Genomic DNA, 19,730 nt, shown 5'->3' on the forward strand with positions numbered 1-19,730 from the left:
CCTCAGCCTCCCAGAGTGCTAGGATTACAGGCGTGAGCCACCGCGCCCGGCCTAGTTTATGTTTTGGGGCACACAATGTATAATGAGGTAGTTTTGTGACATCAGCAACCAAAAGGCCTGGCGACAGAGCTGTAAAGGAACAGAATTTTTGTTTAGGATTGAAATTAAGCTGATATAAATCCACATTAGAGTGTTATAACTTTATGGTGTTAAATGTGACACCCATCCTAACCACAAAGAAAATAACTATAGAATATATTAATACACAAAAGGAAAGGAGAAAGGGATTTAAACATTTCACTATAAAAAATCAACTAGGCCAGGCACAATGGCTCATGTCTGTAATCTCAGCACTTTGGGAAGCCAAGGCAAGAGGACTGCTTGAGGCCAGGAGTTTGAGACCAGTCTGGGCAACATAGCAAGATCCTGTTTCTAAAAAAAATGTTTTTTTTTAATTAGCCAAGCATGGTGTTGTGCACCTCTAGTCCCAGCTACTTGCAAGGCTGAGGCAGGAGTTTCGCTTGAGACCACGAGTTTGAGGCTGCAGTGAGCTATGGTCATGTCACTGCACTCCAGCCTGAGTGACAGACTGACACCCTATTTTTTAAAAAATCAACTAAACATAAAAAAAATCAGTAATGCAGAAAATGAGGGACAAAAAAGCTGTAAGGCATATAGAAATCAAATAGTCAAATAACAGAAGTCCTCCTTATCAGTAGTTACTTTAAATGCAAGTGGATTAAACTTCCAGTCAAAAGACAGATTAGCAGAATAGATAAACACACAGGACTTAACTATATGCTCTCTATAAGAGAATTACTGTAGATCCAAAGACACAATAGATTGCAAAGGAAAGGATGAATAAAGATATTCCATGTAAATAATAACCAAAAGAGGGCAGGTGGGCTGTACTAATAAAAGACAAAACAGACTTTAAATCAAAAAGGTTACAAGAGATGAAGAAGGACATTGTATATTAATAAAAGTTTCAATATGACAAGTAAATATAACAATAATAAACATTTATACACCTAATAACAGATCGTCGAAATATATGAAGCAAAAACTGACAGAATTGAAAGGAGAAATAGTCTACAATAATCATTGAAAACTTCAATATCCCACCCTCAATAATTGCTACAATGACCAGACAGAAGATGAGTAAGAAAATATAGGACTTAAACAACATAAGAAATAAAATCGATCTAACAAACATATACAAAACACCGTACACACTCCTCTCAAGTGTATGTAAGACATTTTCCAGGATAGACAATATGTTAGGCTACAAACTAAGTCTCAATAAATTTAAAAAGATAGATATCATACAAATTATATTCTCCCACCACAATGGGATGAAGTTAGAAATCAATAATAGAAGTAAAACTGGAAAAATCACAAACTGTGGAAATTAAGTAACACACTCTCATACAACTAATGAATCAATGAAGAAATCACAAGGGAAATTAGAAAATACTTAAAGACAGATAAAGATGGAAACACAACATACCAAATCTTATAGAACACAGCAAAAGCAATAAGGGGGAGATTTATAGTTATAAATACTTGCATTAAAAAGCAAAGATATCAAATCAGCAATCAAGCTTTATAACTTACGGAACTAGAAAAAGACAAACAAATTCTATCCCCAAAATAGCAAATGTAAGAAAGTAATAAAGATTAGAGCAGAGATAAACAAAATAGAGAATAGAAAAATAGTAAAGAAAAATCAATGAAACAAAAAATTGGTTCTTTCAAAAGATCAACAAAATTGACAAAATGTTTAACTAGATTAACTAAGAAAAAAAGATAAGACTCAAATTATTAAAATCAGTAATGAGAGTTGGAACATCAGTACTGATTCTACAAAAATAAAAAGGACAAGAAAGTACTGTGAACAACTGTATGCCAACAAATTGGATGACCTAGATTAAGTGAACAAACTCCTAGAAACACAAAACCCACCAAGAATAAATCACAAAGCAAGAAATAGAAAATCTAAATAGACATATAAATAATGAGGAGATTGAATCAGTAATAAAATATCTCCTAACAAAGAAAAGCCATGCACCTGACAGTTTCACAGGTGAATTCTACCAAACATTTTTAAAAAGTACCAATCCATTTCAAACTTTTCTTAAAAGTAGAATAGGAGGGAACCCTCCCTAATTTATTCCATATGGCCAGCATTACCCCTAATACCAAAGTTAGACAAAAGCATTACAAGAAAACTACAAACCAGTATCCCTTATCAACATTAATGCAAAAATCCTCAACAAAATACTTTTAATAATAAACCAAATTCAGCAGCATATTAAAATGATTACACACCACCAACAACCAGGATTTATTCCTGGAATGCAAGGATGGTTCAACATAGGAAAATTGGAGAGGAAGTGAAGCAAGATGGTTGAATAGAACCCTCCAGTGATTGGCCCCCAACAGAAATACCAACTGAACAACTATCTATGCAAGAAAGCGCCTTTATAAAAACCAAAAACCAGGTGAGTGATTACAGTACCCTGTTTTAACATTTATCAAGGAAAAAGGCACTGAAAAGGGTAGGAAAGAGAATCTTCCATTGCCTACACCAATCCTACTCTATACCCTAAGGATGATGCACAAATGCAGGGTGGAGAGAGAATCTGTGTGCCTGGCACAGAAAGAATAAAGTGAAGTGATTGTGGGATTCTACACTGGATCTCAGGGCCCTCCCTTCACAGGGGAACACAACGCAGGGCAGAATTCTGCAGGTATCCATGGAGGGAGCATTTATACCACCCCTGGAGAGAGGGGAGTCCTATACCTCAGTGGTAGAAACCTAAGTTCCAGCTAGCTCTAACACTGGCTGATGGAAGTAGCCTGGGGTGTAGAATAAATCCGTAAGGCAGTTAGGCTACAAACACTGCATGCCTTTAATTTTTCCTCAAAAAATTAAAAATAGAACTACCACATGACCTAGAAATCCTAAAAGAAAGGAAATCACTATAATGAAAAGTTACCTGCACTCCCATGTTTATTGTACTCGCATGTACAATAGCCAAAATTTGGAATCAGCCTAAGTTTCCATCAATGGATGAATGGATATATACAATGGAATATTATATAGCCACAAAAAGAATGAAATCCTGCCATTTGGCACAACATGGATGGAACTGGAGAACATTGTTAAGTGAAATAAGCTAAGCACGGAAAGACAAATCTTGCATGTTCTCACTCACATGTAGGAGCTAAACATTAAATCAATTGATCTCATTGAGACAGAAGGTAAAATGATGGTTACCAGAGGCTGGGAAGGGTAACAGGGATGGAGGGATAAAATGGGGATGGTTAATGGGTTCAAAAATATAGTTAGAGAGATAGATAAAATAAATCAATATTTGACAGCACAACAAGGTGACTATCTATAGTCAACAGTAAGTTAGGGTATATACTTTAACTAAAAGAGTGGAACTGGAATGTTCCTAAGACAAAGAAATGATAAATGCTTGAGTTGAAGGATACCCAAACTACCCTGATTTTATTATTACACATTTATGCCTGTATTAAAACTCCTCAAGTGCCCTTTAAGTATATACAACCATTATGTATCCATAATAATTAAAAATAAAATAAAATATCACATGAAAATTGATCAATGTAATATGCCACATGAACAGAATGAAGGAGAAAAAAACCACATAATCATCTCAGTTTATATAGAAAAAGCATTTGACAAAATTCAACACCCTTTCATGATAAAAAACACTCAACAAACTAGGCTAGAAGGAAACAAACTCAACATAAGACTAATAAAAGCCAAACCCATAGTGAATATCATACTCAATGGTGAAAGACTCAAAGCTTTTCCTCTAAGATTAGGAACAAAGCAAGCACGTCAACTTTTGCCACATCTATTCAACATAGTACTAGAAGTTCTAGCCAGAGCAGTTAAGTAAGAAAAAGAATTAAAGGGTAGCACTTGGGAGGCTGAGGTGGGAGGATTGCTGGAGGCCAGGAGTTTGAAACTAACCTGAGCAAGAGAACCTGTCTTTACAAAAAGTAGGAAAATGAGCTAGGTGTGGTGGCACGTGCCTATAGGTCCCATCTAGGGGGCTGAGGCAGGAGAATCACTTGAGCCCAGTAGTTTGAGGTTGCAGTGAGCTACGATGATGCCATGGCACTCTAGCCTAGGAGACAGAGAGAGACCCTGTCTCAAAAAATAGATAAGTAAATAAGAATTAAAGAGCATCAAAGTTATAAGAAGCAAAATTATCTCTGTTGACAGATATGATCTTATATGTAGAAAATGCTAAAGATTGCACAATAAATCTATTAGAAGTAATAAAGGAATTCAGCAAAGTAGCAAGAAACAAAATCAACCCACAAAATCAGTAGCATTTTTATACACTAACAATGAATAATCTGAAAAAAAATTGTGAAAACAATTGTATTTACAATAGCATCAAAAAGAATAAAATACTTGGGAGTTAACTTGCCCAAAAAGGTGAAAGACTTGTACAATGAAAACTACAAAACTTTGGTGAAAGAAATTAAAGAAGATATAAATAAATGGAAAGACATCTCATGTTCATGGATTAGAAGAGTTAATACTGTTAGGATGCCAATACTATCCAAAATGATCAATAGATTCAATGCAATTCTATCAAAATTCCAATGACTTTTTTTGCAGAAATAGAAAACCCATCCTAAAAGTCATATGGAACCACAAGGGACCCTGGACACCCAAAACAATCTTGAAAAACAACAAAGCTGAAAGACTCACACTTCCTGATTTCAAAACTTAGTTCAAAGCTACTGTAAACTAAACAGTGTAGTCTGACACGAAGACAGATATATATACCACTGGAATAGACTAGAAAATCCACAAATAAACCCTCTCATATATAGTCAAATGATTTTTGACAAGGCTACCAAAAGCTTACCATTGTATATGGCCACTAACTGTTTAAGATTCCTGTTTTTGGATACCTTAGCCCAAAGTATTCTTTCACTAACAGAGAAAGAGACTGAATATTTGACTGTGTGTTTGTTTATCGGTCATTTGTATTTCTTATGTTGTGACTTGCTTGATTATGACTTTTGCTAGCTTTTTATTGGGATGTTTTACTTCTTATTGGTTGTCAGTTTTGTATATCAGGTCCATTAACCCTTTATAGAGCATATGCTGTGAATGGTGAGCCTGTTAGACTAACACAATTTATTGAAACTTTTCCCCAGTGATTTTAAATGCTACCTTTACTGCATACTAAATTCATATATATGTGTATGAATCTATTTCTAGGCAATATACCATAGTGGTTAATTGTATAGACTCTGAAAGTAGGCTGCCTTCAGTTTCAGGGCTCTCAGGTAGAGACATTTTTAATACCCAAATCTCAATAGTTATCTAAATTCCAGCATTATTAAAATCTGAGAAAAATATACATAATATAAAGTACTTCTAAAAGATTTGAAAATGAGTAATATAAAATACAGACTAGCAATTCTAGTTACTAAGTCATTACAACATGCCAGATTAATTCATATATATTAACTCTATTTGATACTTAAACTGGTGATTTATGCTTTATTATCACCACTTCACAAGTAATAAAATGGAGGCAAACGAGTTAGGTAAATTACACAAAATCATATAGTTATAACTGAGAGAGCTTAGGATGAATCAACTGGCTTTGAATATTAAAAGAATATCAATATGAAGGTGCCATACCTGATGAAATGGGCCTAAAAGGACCCACCTCTTTGTTTACTTTATACTTTTACCTGAGAGCCTTGTCTCTTGTCAGTTTACTCTGTACACTGCAGCCTATGTGACCATACTCTAAAGAATCAGCAAACTATGGTCTGCTGTCCAAACCTGACCCAAACTAAGAATGATTTTTTTCACAGTCTTACATTATTGAAAAAAATCACAAGAATAGTATTATACGATACTTGAAAATTATATTCAAATTTCAGTACCTATAAGTGAACTTTTATTGGAACACAGGCAAACTTATTTGTTTATGTGTTGCCTATGGCTGCTTTTGCTCTACAACAGCAGAGTTGAATAGTTGCAACAAAGCCCATATGGCCTGTAAAGTCTAAAATATTTATTACCTGGCCCTTTACAGAAAAAATTTTCTATTCAAAACGGTGATATCATTCCTATGTTTAAAATGATTTAGCAGTTTCTTATTGAATTTGAGATAAATTCTAACTCCTTTTTATGGCATGTAAGGTCCCTCTACTCTCATCTCTCTGCTTTCCATCTATATCAACTTTCTTGTCATAGTGTATATCATGTAACTCTTTGCCACTCATAGATGCTAATGCAAAAAAGGACGATTTTAAGGTTAACTTTTTTGTGACTCCTTTGTGATTCATACACTATTATTTTTAGTCTTTTAGGAAGAGATATCTTAGGGGTAGAAAATCATTTATAAGTAGTGATAATCTTGTTTATTTTATAAACTTTTAATTCCCAGAGAAGTAACATTTCTTGGTTTATAGGCTACAGACCTCTAGGTAGAAGAAATTTAAATAATAAGAATCAGGCCAGTTGTGGTGGCTCATATCTGTAATCCCAGCACTTTGTGAGGCTGAGGCAGGAGGATAGCTTGAGGCTAGCAGTTTGAGACCAGCTTGGGGCAACATATCAAGACCCTGTCTCTAAAAAAAATTTAAAAATTAGCTGGGGCCGGGCGCGGTGGCTCACGCCTGTAATCCTAGCACTTTGGGAGGCCGAGGCGGGCGGATTGTTTGAGCTCAGGAGTTCGAGACCAGCCTGAGCAAGAGCAAGACCCCGTCTCTATTAAAAATAGAAAGAAATTAATCGGACAACTAAAAATATATAGAAAAAATTAGCCGGGCATGGTGGCACATGCCTGTAGTCCCAGCTACTCGGGAGGCTGAGGCAGTAGGATCGCTTGAGCCCAGGAGTTTGAGGTTGCTGTGAGCTAGGATGACGCCACGGCACTCTAGCCCAGGCAACACATTGAGACTCTGTCTCAAAGAAAAAAAAAAAAAAATTAGCCGGGTGTGATGGTGTACACCTGTAGTCTCAGCTACTCGGGAAGCTGAGGCAGGAGGATCGCCTAAGCCCAAGAGTTCGAGACCAGCCTGAGTATGTTCGAGCTATGATCCCGCCATTGCACTCTAGACTGGGCAGCAGAGTGAGACCCTATCTCTAACAAAAAACAAACAAACAAAAAGAATCAATCTATTAGAGAACATGATAAATTCTTTTAGATAATTTCAACATGGAGCCTAAAATGTATATGTTAGGTTCATGAACTTAAATAGAACTCTTAATGCCTTAATGCACTCAATATTGTATACTTCCATAAAGCAGACCTTGGGCTAAAAGTGAAGTTATATATGAAGAGTAAGGATGCAGCATTCTAAATGACTGTTTACTTTTGCAATTAAAAAGGAAAGTAATACTTCTTCTCTTCTTACCTTATTTTAAGTTTTGTCTTTTATATGTAAAAATCCTCATGGGTTAGGGTTAGTCTATCAGTAGAAAGGCTGTTTGGATTAAGGAGATTTGAACTAACACAGAGGCTTTCTTTATATTGTTACTGGCTAAACGGAGACTAAAAGCCAAAATATATATGATTTGAAAAAAGTTTAGAAGGTGGCTTTAATGTTTGTTAATTAATAACCAAAGCAGAAGAAATTACAGAACATAATACTAATATCTTGAGAGAGAAATTTTACCCATTTAAATACTCATCTCTTTAGTTCTTATCTTGTCTAGAAAAAAGATCTGGACTATAGACATAAAAAATAAGAAAATATGAAGAAAAATCTACCTTTATTGGAGTTAGTAAGTGGCAGAGATGAGGAAGTGGCAGATAAAGAGGGAAACTCAATGGAGTAATAAAATCTAAAAGGTGTTGTAATTAAATTTCTGACATGTGATGACTGCATGTATGGATTTTGATGAAAATAATCAAACCTTCCCTCAACATACTAATATGAGCTGGGTGTGGTGGCTCATGCCTGTAATTCCAGCATTCTGGGAGGCTGAGGCGGGAGTATCTCTTGAGCTCAAGAGTTTGAGACCAGCCTGAGTAAGAGCGAGACCCCATCTCTACTAAAAATAGAAAAATTAGCTGGGCATCGTGGCACGAGTCTGTAGTCCCAGCTGCTCAGCAGGCTGAGGCAGGAGGATCGCTTGAGCCCAGGAGTTTGAGGTTGCTGTGACCTAGGCTGATGCCACAGTACTCTAGCTCAGGTGACACAGTTAGACTCTGTATCAAAAAAAAAAAACAACAAAACTAATATGCCTGTTAGACGTAACAAAATACAGATGACAAACAGAATGTTTATACTTTTGAAAGTAATTGGAAAGATTTTTTCATGATCAATGAAAGCATAATTTAATTCAATGATGTATATTTATAATTTAAATATCAAACTCAAAAAACATCAATCCAAAGATAAGTGACTTAATGTGATGAATCCATAATAACATCTAAAACATCAAAGCTTAATTTAAACTACAAAATGTCTTCATTGTGCAAGAGATTTAGGTAAAAGACCCTTCTAAAAGTTTTTCTGGCATTCGAGAAGATTTTGCTTTATTGTTTCTGGATTTCTATTGTTCAGGATTTCAGTATGTCTTGGTTTCCCAGTATATTCAGCTTGTTTAACTGAATATGCTGGGAAACCAGGAAAGGACCCTACTTTTATTCATCTGACCTCATTCTGGCATTATGATGCAAGATCTTATAAAACAAGAACCTGATACAAGCACAGGGATATGTAAGGAACTGGTCAATTTTATTTTTCTGAAGCTAATAACTGGTAAGACTAGAATGTCCATGAATTTAGCCTCTTGGATCCACTTTGTACTATCATTACTTTAAAAATACATGTGATTTGTGATGGAACTGGAGACCATTATCCTAAGTGAAGTATCTCAAGAATGGAAAAACAAACACCACCTTTACTCTCTAATAAGTTGGAACTGATGGGCACACATGGGCACAGAGGGAAGTAAAAGTCACTGGAAATCAAGAATGGAGGGGAGGGGGTAGGAAGGGTGTGGAAAAAACCTACCTAATGGGTACAATGAATACTGTTCAGGTGATGGGCACACCAATCGCCCTGACTGAAGCATTACAAAAGCTATCCATGTAACAAAAACATTTGTACCCCCTTAATATTTTGAAATAAAAAAAATTAAAAAATAAAAATACACATGTGATTTGGGAGGCTGAGGCAGGAGGATCACTTGAGGCCAGGAATTCAAGACCAGCCTGGGCAACACGGGGAGACCCCATCTCTACAAAAACCTAAAAAATTAGAGTGACACAGTGGCACGCACCTGTAGTCCCAACTACTCAGGAGGCTGAGGTGGGAAGATCACTTGAGCCCAGGAGTTCAAGGTTACAGGGAAGGTTACCAGAACCTCTGATCATGCCACTACTCTCTAGCCCAGGTGACAAAGCAAGACCCTGTCTCTAAATAAGTACATATATACATACATTAAAAAAAATACATGTGAGAACACTCATGATTTGTTACTGCTCACTAAAATCCAAGGGACAAACTGAGCACATTCAGAATCTGTGGGACATGTTTTGCCTTATGTCCTGGCTTCTGTAGCTGTACAGAGAATAGATAAGAGAGACATTTAAGCTTATTAGATAGAAAGGTGTCATACCCATACATCAAGGTATGTGAGGACAAACGTTCAAGAATTATAAATTCTTAGAAAACATAAGGATCCTTTGGATCCTGGCAAGGAAAATGTCAACAAGTCAAAGGATACTAGATGGCTATTGACCAGTTTCATGAAGGCAAAGCTGAAAGCCAAGATGGAATAATGCTTTCCCACCATGTGTCTAAGGCTGCAAATGACACTAATCCTTTTTAATGGTCACAAAAGCTGACAACTTACTCAGCCTTAGAACTCAACGCACAAAATCATCTCTGGAAATGACTCACCATAAACAGGTCACGAGCACCAATGTCAACAGCTAAGAGAAATGCCTTTTCAAATCTCTGATACCTATAAGGAAGAAAAGAAATGTATGTTAGTTGTGAACAAAACTATATAAAAGGAGAGAGCTGTCTGTTTAATGTATTTACGTGATATTCTTTTTGTTTTTCTGATGGGAAAAGTGTTTTCAAACACGGGATTTGGCCTGCTAGGATCTTCCATACATGAAATGTGATTGTACTTAGGAGGAGCTGAGGCACAGAGCCTGTGGAGGCCTTAAGTTTCAAGAATAAGCATAACCCCAAGTAGACACTGCTGAATGTGGGGAAATGATAGCTTATAAAATATGTTTCTCATAATTTTCACTTTATTGTGATTTATAAGAGAAAAGTATGAGAATAAATATGGAGAATATAGGATAAGTTGATTAATAAACCATATTAATAGTTACACTTTTGTGTTTCTTAGGTAAAATTTGAGAAGTCAAATGTTGCATTATTACAAAAGTTTCATATTTGTGGGTTTTGAAAAAAATGCATTCCAGGCTGTTGTAAAACGACAATATAAATGATTTTCAAATTTCTGTAAAAATGTCACTTTTCTACTTTCATAATCATATTCTCTTTCCTGAAGTATTATTTTGACAATTTTTTTGTGAAAGTTTAACTGTAGGCTAAGATACATGAGAACGAGCTGCAGTTTAAATCAATTACCTTTATAGAAAGTTTAAGATCATAAGAGACTAGCATGTCATGAAGATATTCTTAGCACAGGTTTTTGGACTGAAAGGTGATCTTTATTTTATCTAAGTATAGATCTAATGGTCAGTTTTTCTCTCTAGAAACAAGCAGATAAATAACAAAGTTATTTTCCATTCTCTATTTAATATTGTAAAATATGGTGGTAGAGATATGAGATTTCAAATTAAAAAATAACAGAAGTATAGAATATTATCAACAGATTACATATATTAGTGAAATAGCTAAAATAATTAAAATTCAAACAAACAAGACTTGTTAATATACATGAGCTGTTAGATTCAGAACTTGAAACACTTGTACAAATTCCATATTACGTTTGATGACTATTACCCCATCTCCTCCTCGCCCCTTCTTATAGTACCTTCAGTATTTGCCTGAATCCCTCTCAGCTACAGAAGTCATAAGGCAACTGTGTTTATTTTTTGTGGATGAAAAGTGAAGGAACCTTACTGATTCATTATACATTCGGTAGAGGTGGGATACATTGAGGAAGAGGTCAGATGATTAGCAAGTTTTACTATTTGTTCATGCATTTACTGCAATTGCATTTTTCCCCATTCCATCATAACTATTCTGGCAATCGTAATCAGCCATCTTGTAATGATCAATCTTAAAGATAAGTTCTCATCTTGTGTGCCCTTTTGGCCACATCTAATCCTATAAACTGCCCCTCCTTGAAACCTTTTCCATCCTTGTCTTTCATTCATTCTTTGTTTTCCCAGTTCTTAGATTGCATCTTCTTAGTCTTCTTGGCTAATTTATTTTTCTCCACCTCCTTATGAAATTGGTATTTTAAGGTCCTATTTTATTTGTACTCATTCTCTCCAATCTCCTCAATAACCTTACTACTCCTATGGCATTGATAATCAATTTTATCAATGACTCACAAATCTATATCTCTAGTATCCATCTCTCTGCCAAGCTCCAAACTCTTATTTTCAGGCACCCCAAAGTTAACATGTCTAACATGTCCATGTAGGACAACCATATAGGACCAACTGAAATCAGAGAGAGTCAAATTAAGGGGAATAACTTAGGCTGTGCTCTTCTTTCTACATGAGAGGTAATGACAGATGATAGATGGTAGGTTGTAAAAATGAAAGAAGTGGCATTGGCATCTGGCAGCATAGTGAACCAGAAAGAGTAAAAGGAGCTCCCAACTAGATTGCTTATAAAATATACTTTAAACTACATCACAGGACTCTGAAAAGAAAATACCCAGTGGTACCATATCCTCAACCAACCAAAATCCCTTGATAGAAACCAGAATTAGGATTTGTTGTCTGCTCATTAGCAGACAACAAATAAGGAGGTAGGGGGAAGCAGAACTACTTAGAGGACCACCACCCTCAGGAGAATAAACCCTGAATAAGTCTCAAGGTAAAGGTGGTAAGCTCGTCTTCTGATTAAGGTAGGAACAGGCGCTAACCCCAAGACTTCTGATTAAGCCAGCTAAAAAAGACCCAGGTTAGTAGTGCCCCTAACTTTGGCAGAAACAATAAAAAGAATTCATGTCTGGATTAAAGCCCTTCTCACACAAGCCCTCAAGAATTATAATAAATTAAGGCCGGGCGCGGTGGCTCACGCCTGTAATCCTAGCACTCTGGGAAGCCGAGGCGAGCGGATTGTTTGAGCTCAGGAGTTCGAAACCAGCGTGAGCAAGAGCGAGACCCCGTCTCTACTAAAAATAGAAAGAAATTAATCGGACAACTAAAAATATCTAGAAAAAATTAGCCGGGCATGGTGGCACATGCCTGTAGTCCCAGCTACTCGGGAGGCTGAGGCAGCAGGATCACTTGAGCCCAGGAGTTTGAGGTTGCTGTGAGCTAGACTGACGCCACGGCACTCTAGCCAGGGCAACACAGTGAGACTCTGTCTCAAAAAAAAAAAAGAATTATAATAAATTAAGATCAAACAAATACGAGTTCACAATCAAAGATCCTCGAAAACACGAGAAAACAAGCCACTATGACTAAAAATTAGAAAAATAAATAAATTTAAATCTCCATGGATACCAGATAATTGAGTTATTGAAGTTAGAATATAATTCAGTATAAAATATTTAAAGAAATAAATGATTGAATCATGAAAATAAGCATGTGATGTGATATAATTAAAAAATTACCAGGTCAATTTTTTAAAGAATAAAACAGAACTTTTAGAAATGAAAATTTCTAAAGTTAAATAACTTGACACTACTGAAGACAGAATTAGGAACTAAAAGCACATAAGTGACGTAGAAGTGAGGAATTACACTGAATGTTGCAAAAAGAGAAATGAGATTAAAAATATAAAGAGAGGTTCAGGAATACAGAGAACATGAGAAAGTTTAACATGTCTAATCAGGGAATTAAGTTAATGGCTGAGAATTTCCAGAGCTGATAAATGACATGAATCAATAGACACAAGAGAAGCTATATTAAGCAGAATAAAAAGGAATTTATAACTATGCACATTTGTAATGGAAATGCAGAACTCAACAAGAAGGAAAGAACTTAAAAACCACCATAGACTGACACTAGACAATGGCAACCATGGCAGGTAAAAGATAGTGAAAAAATATCTTCAAATTATGGATGGAAAATAAGCATCGACCCTCTATGATATTAACAGTGGAACTTTCAACAATAAGAGCAAAATATATACCTTTCAGATATTAAAAAGAAAATAAGAGCATTCAACAGACCTTCAACAGAAGGACTTCTAGGGGCCATATCTCAGGAAAAAGGAAAATGACGTCAGAGAGCAGTTCTGAGAAGAAGGAATTTTTTTTAAAAAAAGGATTTGGTAAATATACAGCTAGATAAATATATTTATACACATACAAATGTTTAAAAATGGTTAAGGTTAGGAAATACTAATTAGAAATATCATGGACATCAGCAGGGAGTTAAAGTCCTAAGGTCCTTGTTTTTTGTACTGTTGAAGATATTAAATGATGTTTAGATTTGGTAACTACGCATAGTCAAGTTTCAATGGTAACCACTAAAAAAATGTATAAATGGCAAAAATAGCAGAGGTAGAGCAGGGGTGAGGGTAGGAAAATTGAATGAGAAAACACTCAGGCTCTATTAGCAAAGACAAGAAAGGAAACAAAGGAAGCACAGGAAAATAGAACAAACAGCACAAAGATAGTAGAAATAACTCAATATAAAAATTATCATATAAATGGACTAAATTCATCAGTTTAAAGAGATTATCAGACTAGAAAAGTAAACTATAGCTGTATAATTACATGTAAAATCTACATTTAAATCATATAGACAAAAAAGGTTAAAAGAATGGAAGAAAATATATTAAATAAATATTAGTAAAAATAATCTGAGGACATTGCTGAGAATGTAAAGAACGTAAAGTGCAGCAACACTGGAAAAATGTTTGGCAGTTTCTTAAAATCTTAAAGATATATTTGCCACATAATTCCACTCGATTCCATGGCAATTCCCAGATATCTAGCTAAGAGAAATGCAAATATTCCACAGAAAAACTTATACATGTTTATAGCGGCATTATTCAGAATAGTTTAAAAGAAGAAACAATCCAAATGTCAATCAACTGTTGAATGGATGAACAAAATATGTTATTATCTATACAACAGAATAGTATTCAGTGATAAAAGGGATTATTAGAGTAGAAGATAGGAGACAAGGCTGAGACTGGATTCAGGGGCTTAAAGACTGGGTGCAGTTGTTAAAGTAAACAACCCTCAGGCAGACACTAACTAGTGGGGCTGATAACTACTGGCTCCAACCGGCTTGTCAGCTACCTCTGTCACCTTACATGAACTCTGGCTAGTTAGGATATTATTTACATTGTGGTTTTAAAATTTCTCCATCCTTGAGATCACCATGACAGTTCTGAAACAATCATACAAAGTATGAAAATGGGAGGGAACCCAGTTTTAGGAATTATTATCCAAATTCTTAGTAAAAGCCAATCCCTTAGCCTTGAATATTCCTCCCTTCACGTAATAAAATGTCAAACCACTTCTTTTGGGGTCAGCTGCTATTTTCAAGCCTACCTGCTCTCTTTCTCTTGAGTGCACTTTCACTTCCAATTAAAAAAAAAAAAAAAGGTTGTCACTTGCTTGGCTTACATGGTGTGTTCCGAAATTCTTTTCTCCCTATGATCACCAGGAACCTGGAGAAAACCTCCACCGAGAGGCCACTAACAGGATGAAGTACCGATACATACTATTGCAACAATAATGAACTAAAAACGTTATGTTAAATGAAAAAAGCAAAATACCGAACATTGTATGATTCTGTTTATATAAAATGTCCATAAAAGACCAATCTATCAAGACAGAAAGTAGATTTGTGGTTGGCTATGGTTGGGGACAGAGATCTACAAATGGGCATGAATGATCATCTTGGGGTAATAAAAATGTTGTAAAACTGAAAATTTACATAAATCAAACCTAAATCAGACAAACGGTTTTTTGGAATAGAAAGGGCAAGCTGAGGTAGCTCTATAATCAGACAAAAACTTTCAGGAATAGAAAGGATAAGAACAAAATGATAAGTTTTAAGTCTCCGGAGGATAAAAAAAAAAAATTCTAAACTTGGATGCAACTGAATAAAATTGGCTGCAAAATATATAAAGCAAAACATTAATATAATTAAAACAAATGACCAGCCCACCAGAGTAAAAAATTTCAAAAGTTATCTCTAAATTTTTGCTAGCTCCTAAAAAATTAGGAAAGAAACAGAAGTTTTAAACAACATAATCACAAAGCTAGATTTATTGGATATATAGACCTTGTCAACCTTGAATTACACAACACACATTCTTCTCAAGCACATATGGGATATGTACAAAATAAATATTATGTAATAAGTAAAAAAAAAAAAAAGCACATCTCAAATTTGAAAGATTATAATGAACCTGTCAACAATGCAATCAAGCTTGATAAAAAGATAAACAATACATCCACATGCCCTTAGAAATTTTAAAATACTTATAAATAAATGCTAATACTATACAGAAAAACTTGAGCAAAGGAGGCATCTGAAAGGGAATCATAGCCTTAAGTGCTTATACTAGAAAAGAGGTTAAAAAAGAATGAATATCCAATTTAATAATTTAGAAAAAGAATAGTCTCAAGAAAATGTTCAGTATCATTAGCCATCGAGAAAATGCAAATGAATACCCTAATGAGATATCATTACACATTTATTAGAACAGCTAAAATTAAAAATAATAACAATGCTGGGAGAAACCAGATCTCTCAAACGTTGATGGGAATGCAAAAATAACAGGGCCACTCTGAAACAGTATGGCAGTTTCCTATAGAACTAAGCAGACATGACCTAGTACACAACTTAGCAATCACACTCCTGGGCATTTATCCCAGAGAAATGAATTCACATCCACATGAAAATCTATACACAAGTGTTCTCAGAAGCTTTATTTGTAATAGCCCCAAACTGGAAACAACCAAAATGTCCTTTGATAAGTGAATTCCACAATTTTTAAAAATTGTACTTTATAAAATAACATTTCTTGGGAGAGTCAGACTGGCGGGGGGGGTGTGTGTGTGTGTGTGTGTATAAAAGTAATATACATTAGAACATTTCTAAGAACCATTTCCTCCCCTCTCCCCCTCCCCAACAACACAAAACAAACGTAGTTTTGAATTAGACTATAGACCAAATAATGGAAATCTGTGTCTTGGAATAACTTTATTTATACATAGGTTATTCGGAGAAATTTCAGCACTTGTTATCTTAGGGTTAGTTTCAACTGTTAGATGACACTAGTGAACATTTTTCTATCTGACAAAAGCTTACCAAGAAAGCTACTTTTACTCTCTTTCACATACCCTTGTTGACTTGACTTTATTTCAATTTTTTCCAACATGAAAAATTCTTAAATTCCCACCCTTTCTTATGCCAAACATACAGTTTTAACGAAGATTTCCATTAGAGGTCTATATCCAGTGAGTAACCTCCATTATTCTTTACTTCCAAGGAAAACCTTTGTTTTACTAACCTCTTACTACTTAGCCGCTTCTCAATAGTCTGTGTTTATCTCCAAATACAGGCACGTAGCAAATTCTTTGCAAAATGCTTTGGGCTAAAAACAGATGTTGATCTTTTTTTTTAATTTCAGGATATTATGGGGATACAAACATTTTGGTTACAAGCAATGGCTTTGCCTCCCCCAAGCCAGAGCTAGAAGCGTGCCATTCCCCCATATAGTGCGCACTGCATCCGTTAGTCGTGAGTTTACTCTCCTCACCTGACCGGCACCCAATGAATATTACTACCATGTGAGCACCTTAGTGTTGATCATTTAGTACCAATTTGATTGTGAGTGCATGTGATACTTATTTTTCCATTCTTGTGATATCTCACTTCAAAGGATGGGCTCAGGCTCTATCCAGGATAATGTAAGAGGAGCTAGATCACTATCGTGTTTTGTAATTGAGTAGAACTCCATAGTGTACATATACCACATTTTATTAATCCACTCATGTATTGAAGGGCACTTGGGTTGTTTCCACATTTTTGCAATTGTGACTTGTGCTGCCATAAACATTCGAGTGCAGATGTCTTTATTATGGAATGTCTTTTTTTCCTTTGGGTAGATGCCTAGTAGTGGGATTGCTGGATCAAATGGCATTTCTATTTTTAGCTCTTTGAGGTATCTCCAAATTATTTTCCACAGGAGTTGTACTAATTTGCTGATAACATGGCACCTGTATTTTCACACTTCTTTTGCTTCAAGCCCCAGTCTGCCAAATTTCATCCTTTATTTCAATAATTCTCTGCAGCTTTTCTTCCATTCCAGATGTAAGTCTTTCACTCTGGTGATCATTTAAATTTAACAGGAAAGCCATGTTTTACTAAGCAAAATTATCAGGAGGACTACACCCAGGCAGGGCAGGCAACCCAAAGTCACAGCTCTCATTAAGAATAAACTACATTCTAATGATAAATGTCAATTGTCCAGATGTGATATCTCAATAATTTTAATTATGAGAACAGAAACTTAGTAAATTAATGAAATATATGTCCTCCTCCAAGCCTCCTTGTAGGTCTTAGTAGATAAAATGTTTCATGACAGGGCAAGATGGAGGGAAGGAAGGAAATATATCCAGCACTGAGAAAGACCAGATCAGAATTGAGAGTGATCTTAATCACCTAGACACGAAGTTAGAAAAGATTAAAATTCTTTAAAAGTAACTATAGGTGAGTCACTGAAAAGGAAATGCATAAAATTTATCAGATGGGGGAGAAGGTGAGAATATGTCAGAAATATTTATATAGTGGATCATTAAAAGTAATCAAGACTAAGTAATGTAATATTGTGGCCAAAATTGCTAATGAGATAATAAATATATAAATTAGAATATTCTGATACTGATCACTGGCCACTAATTATAAATTATACTAAGCATGGGGTTACAGCCTCAGTAGCTATATACAAGATAGAAATTTGAGCTCTATTCTCTACTCCTGGCATAGGGCATGGCACATAGTAAACATATTTGTTGAGTAAATGAATGGTGTTTACAAAAACAAGAAAAATTTGGAGAAGATTCTGGGGAGAGCAAAAATAAAGAAGGAGCTTGAAAATAAAGCCGCCTAAGTCTAGTTCACACTAAACCACACACATGTGTGATATTTAGGGTAAAAAACTCTCCCTGCATAGTTTTATATTGGTAGTATACGACCTGCTCCAAACAGCAGCCTAATTCTTTCTTTCTTTCTTTTTTTGCAAACAGTGCAAGGGAGGGGAGGAAAAAGACAGAGGAGCAGTGAGCACAAGACTGACAAAGATTAAAGCTGTACTTCTCAGAGGGAAAGGGAGTAAGGCAGCAAAGCTCCAAGATTCACCACGTTACAGGGTATGGCAACTTCACTTGAAAATTTGGAGTCGGGGAGGGAGGTTTTAACTTTTTCTTTTTCCATTTTTTAAATTGATATAGTTGTACATGGGGGTACATGTAATATTTTGATACCTGTGTACTATGCATAAGATCAAATCAGGGTAATTAAGATATCCATCGCCTCAAACATTTATGTGTTGGGAGCATTATAATTCTTCTAGCTATTTTGAAATATACAATCAATTATTGATTTCTCTACTGTACTATCGAATAGTAGAACTTATTCCATCTATCTAACCGTATTTTTGTACTCCAATTTTTTCCTCTTTAGTGAGGTATTGTCACATGCACATCCTGGAATATCAGTACACTCACATTTCTCTGTGTCAAGTGTGTGTGTGTGTGTGTGTGTGTGTGTGTGTGTGTAAGAACGAAGGAAGAAGGGAAGAGAGGGAGAGGCAGAGAAGGAGGTGGGGTGGAGGAAGGGAAAGAATGAATACCTGGAAAAATAAAGGAAACAATATTCTGCTCAGAGAATGATCAGAAAAGTTGTTATTTTTATCTGAGTCATCAGTGGTGTTTTTATATTGTAGTCCAAGACTATGAATAGAAGTACCCAGTACTATCAGGAGAACAAGTTATGCTAATAACAATGGTCTTCTTGGCTTTGTCTGCTGGAGTCCATGAGTGAGCCTGAAAGTGTGAAATCTCCAAAATGTTCTTATAGATTGGAAAAATGAGGTGGTCCCCTCAGAAATTAGGTTTTTTGTTTATTTACTTTAAATGAACACAAAAATTTTGCTTCAGAATTAAATATATTTTCTTACCAACTGTGACTGAATATTTTATTTACAAACTAGGCTACTCTTAGGCATTCAGATTCCCTATAACATGAAAGTCTCTAAGATTATAGTTGGGGTACAATTTTAGTACTGTTCTTTATTTATAATAAAAATCTTTAGGCTGGGCGTGGTGGCTCACGCCTGTAATCCTAGCACTCTGGAAGGCCGAGGTGAGAGGATCGCTCCAGGACAGGAGTTCAAGACCAGCCTGAGCAAGAGTGAGACCCCCATTGCTACTAAAAATAGGAAAAATATGCCAAGCGTGGTGGCGCATGTCTATAGTCCCAGCTACTGGGGAGGTCAAGGCAGAAGGATTGCTTGAGCCCAGGAGTTTGAGGTTGCTGTGAGCTAGG

General features: G+C 35.6%; 1 protein-coding gene across 2 annotated transcripts in view; it reads right to left on the bottom strand.

Moving 5' to 3' along the window:
• WDPCP (WD repeat containing planar cell polarity effector) overlaps positions 1 to 19,730 on the bottom strand; it is a 264,905-nt gene that overhangs the window by 159,438 nt on the left and 85,737 nt on the right. For both annotated transcript variants that reach the window (XM_012639221.1, XM_012639219.1), the window contains one exon: positions 9,943 to 10,006. In XM_012639221.1, the coding sequence (XP_012494675.1) occupies positions 9,943 to 10,006 (64 nt within the window). The remainder of the gene's footprint in view (positions 1 to 9,942; positions 10,007 to 19,730) is intronic.

Source organism: Propithecus coquereli, unplaced genomic scaffold (assembly GCF_000956105.1).
Source record: "Propithecus coquereli isolate 6110/MARCELLA unplaced genomic scaffold, Pcoq_1.0 Scaffold138, whole genome shotgun sequence".
Classification (NCBI taxonomy): Eukaryota; Metazoa; Chordata; class Mammalia; order Primates; family Indriidae; genus Propithecus; species Propithecus coquereli.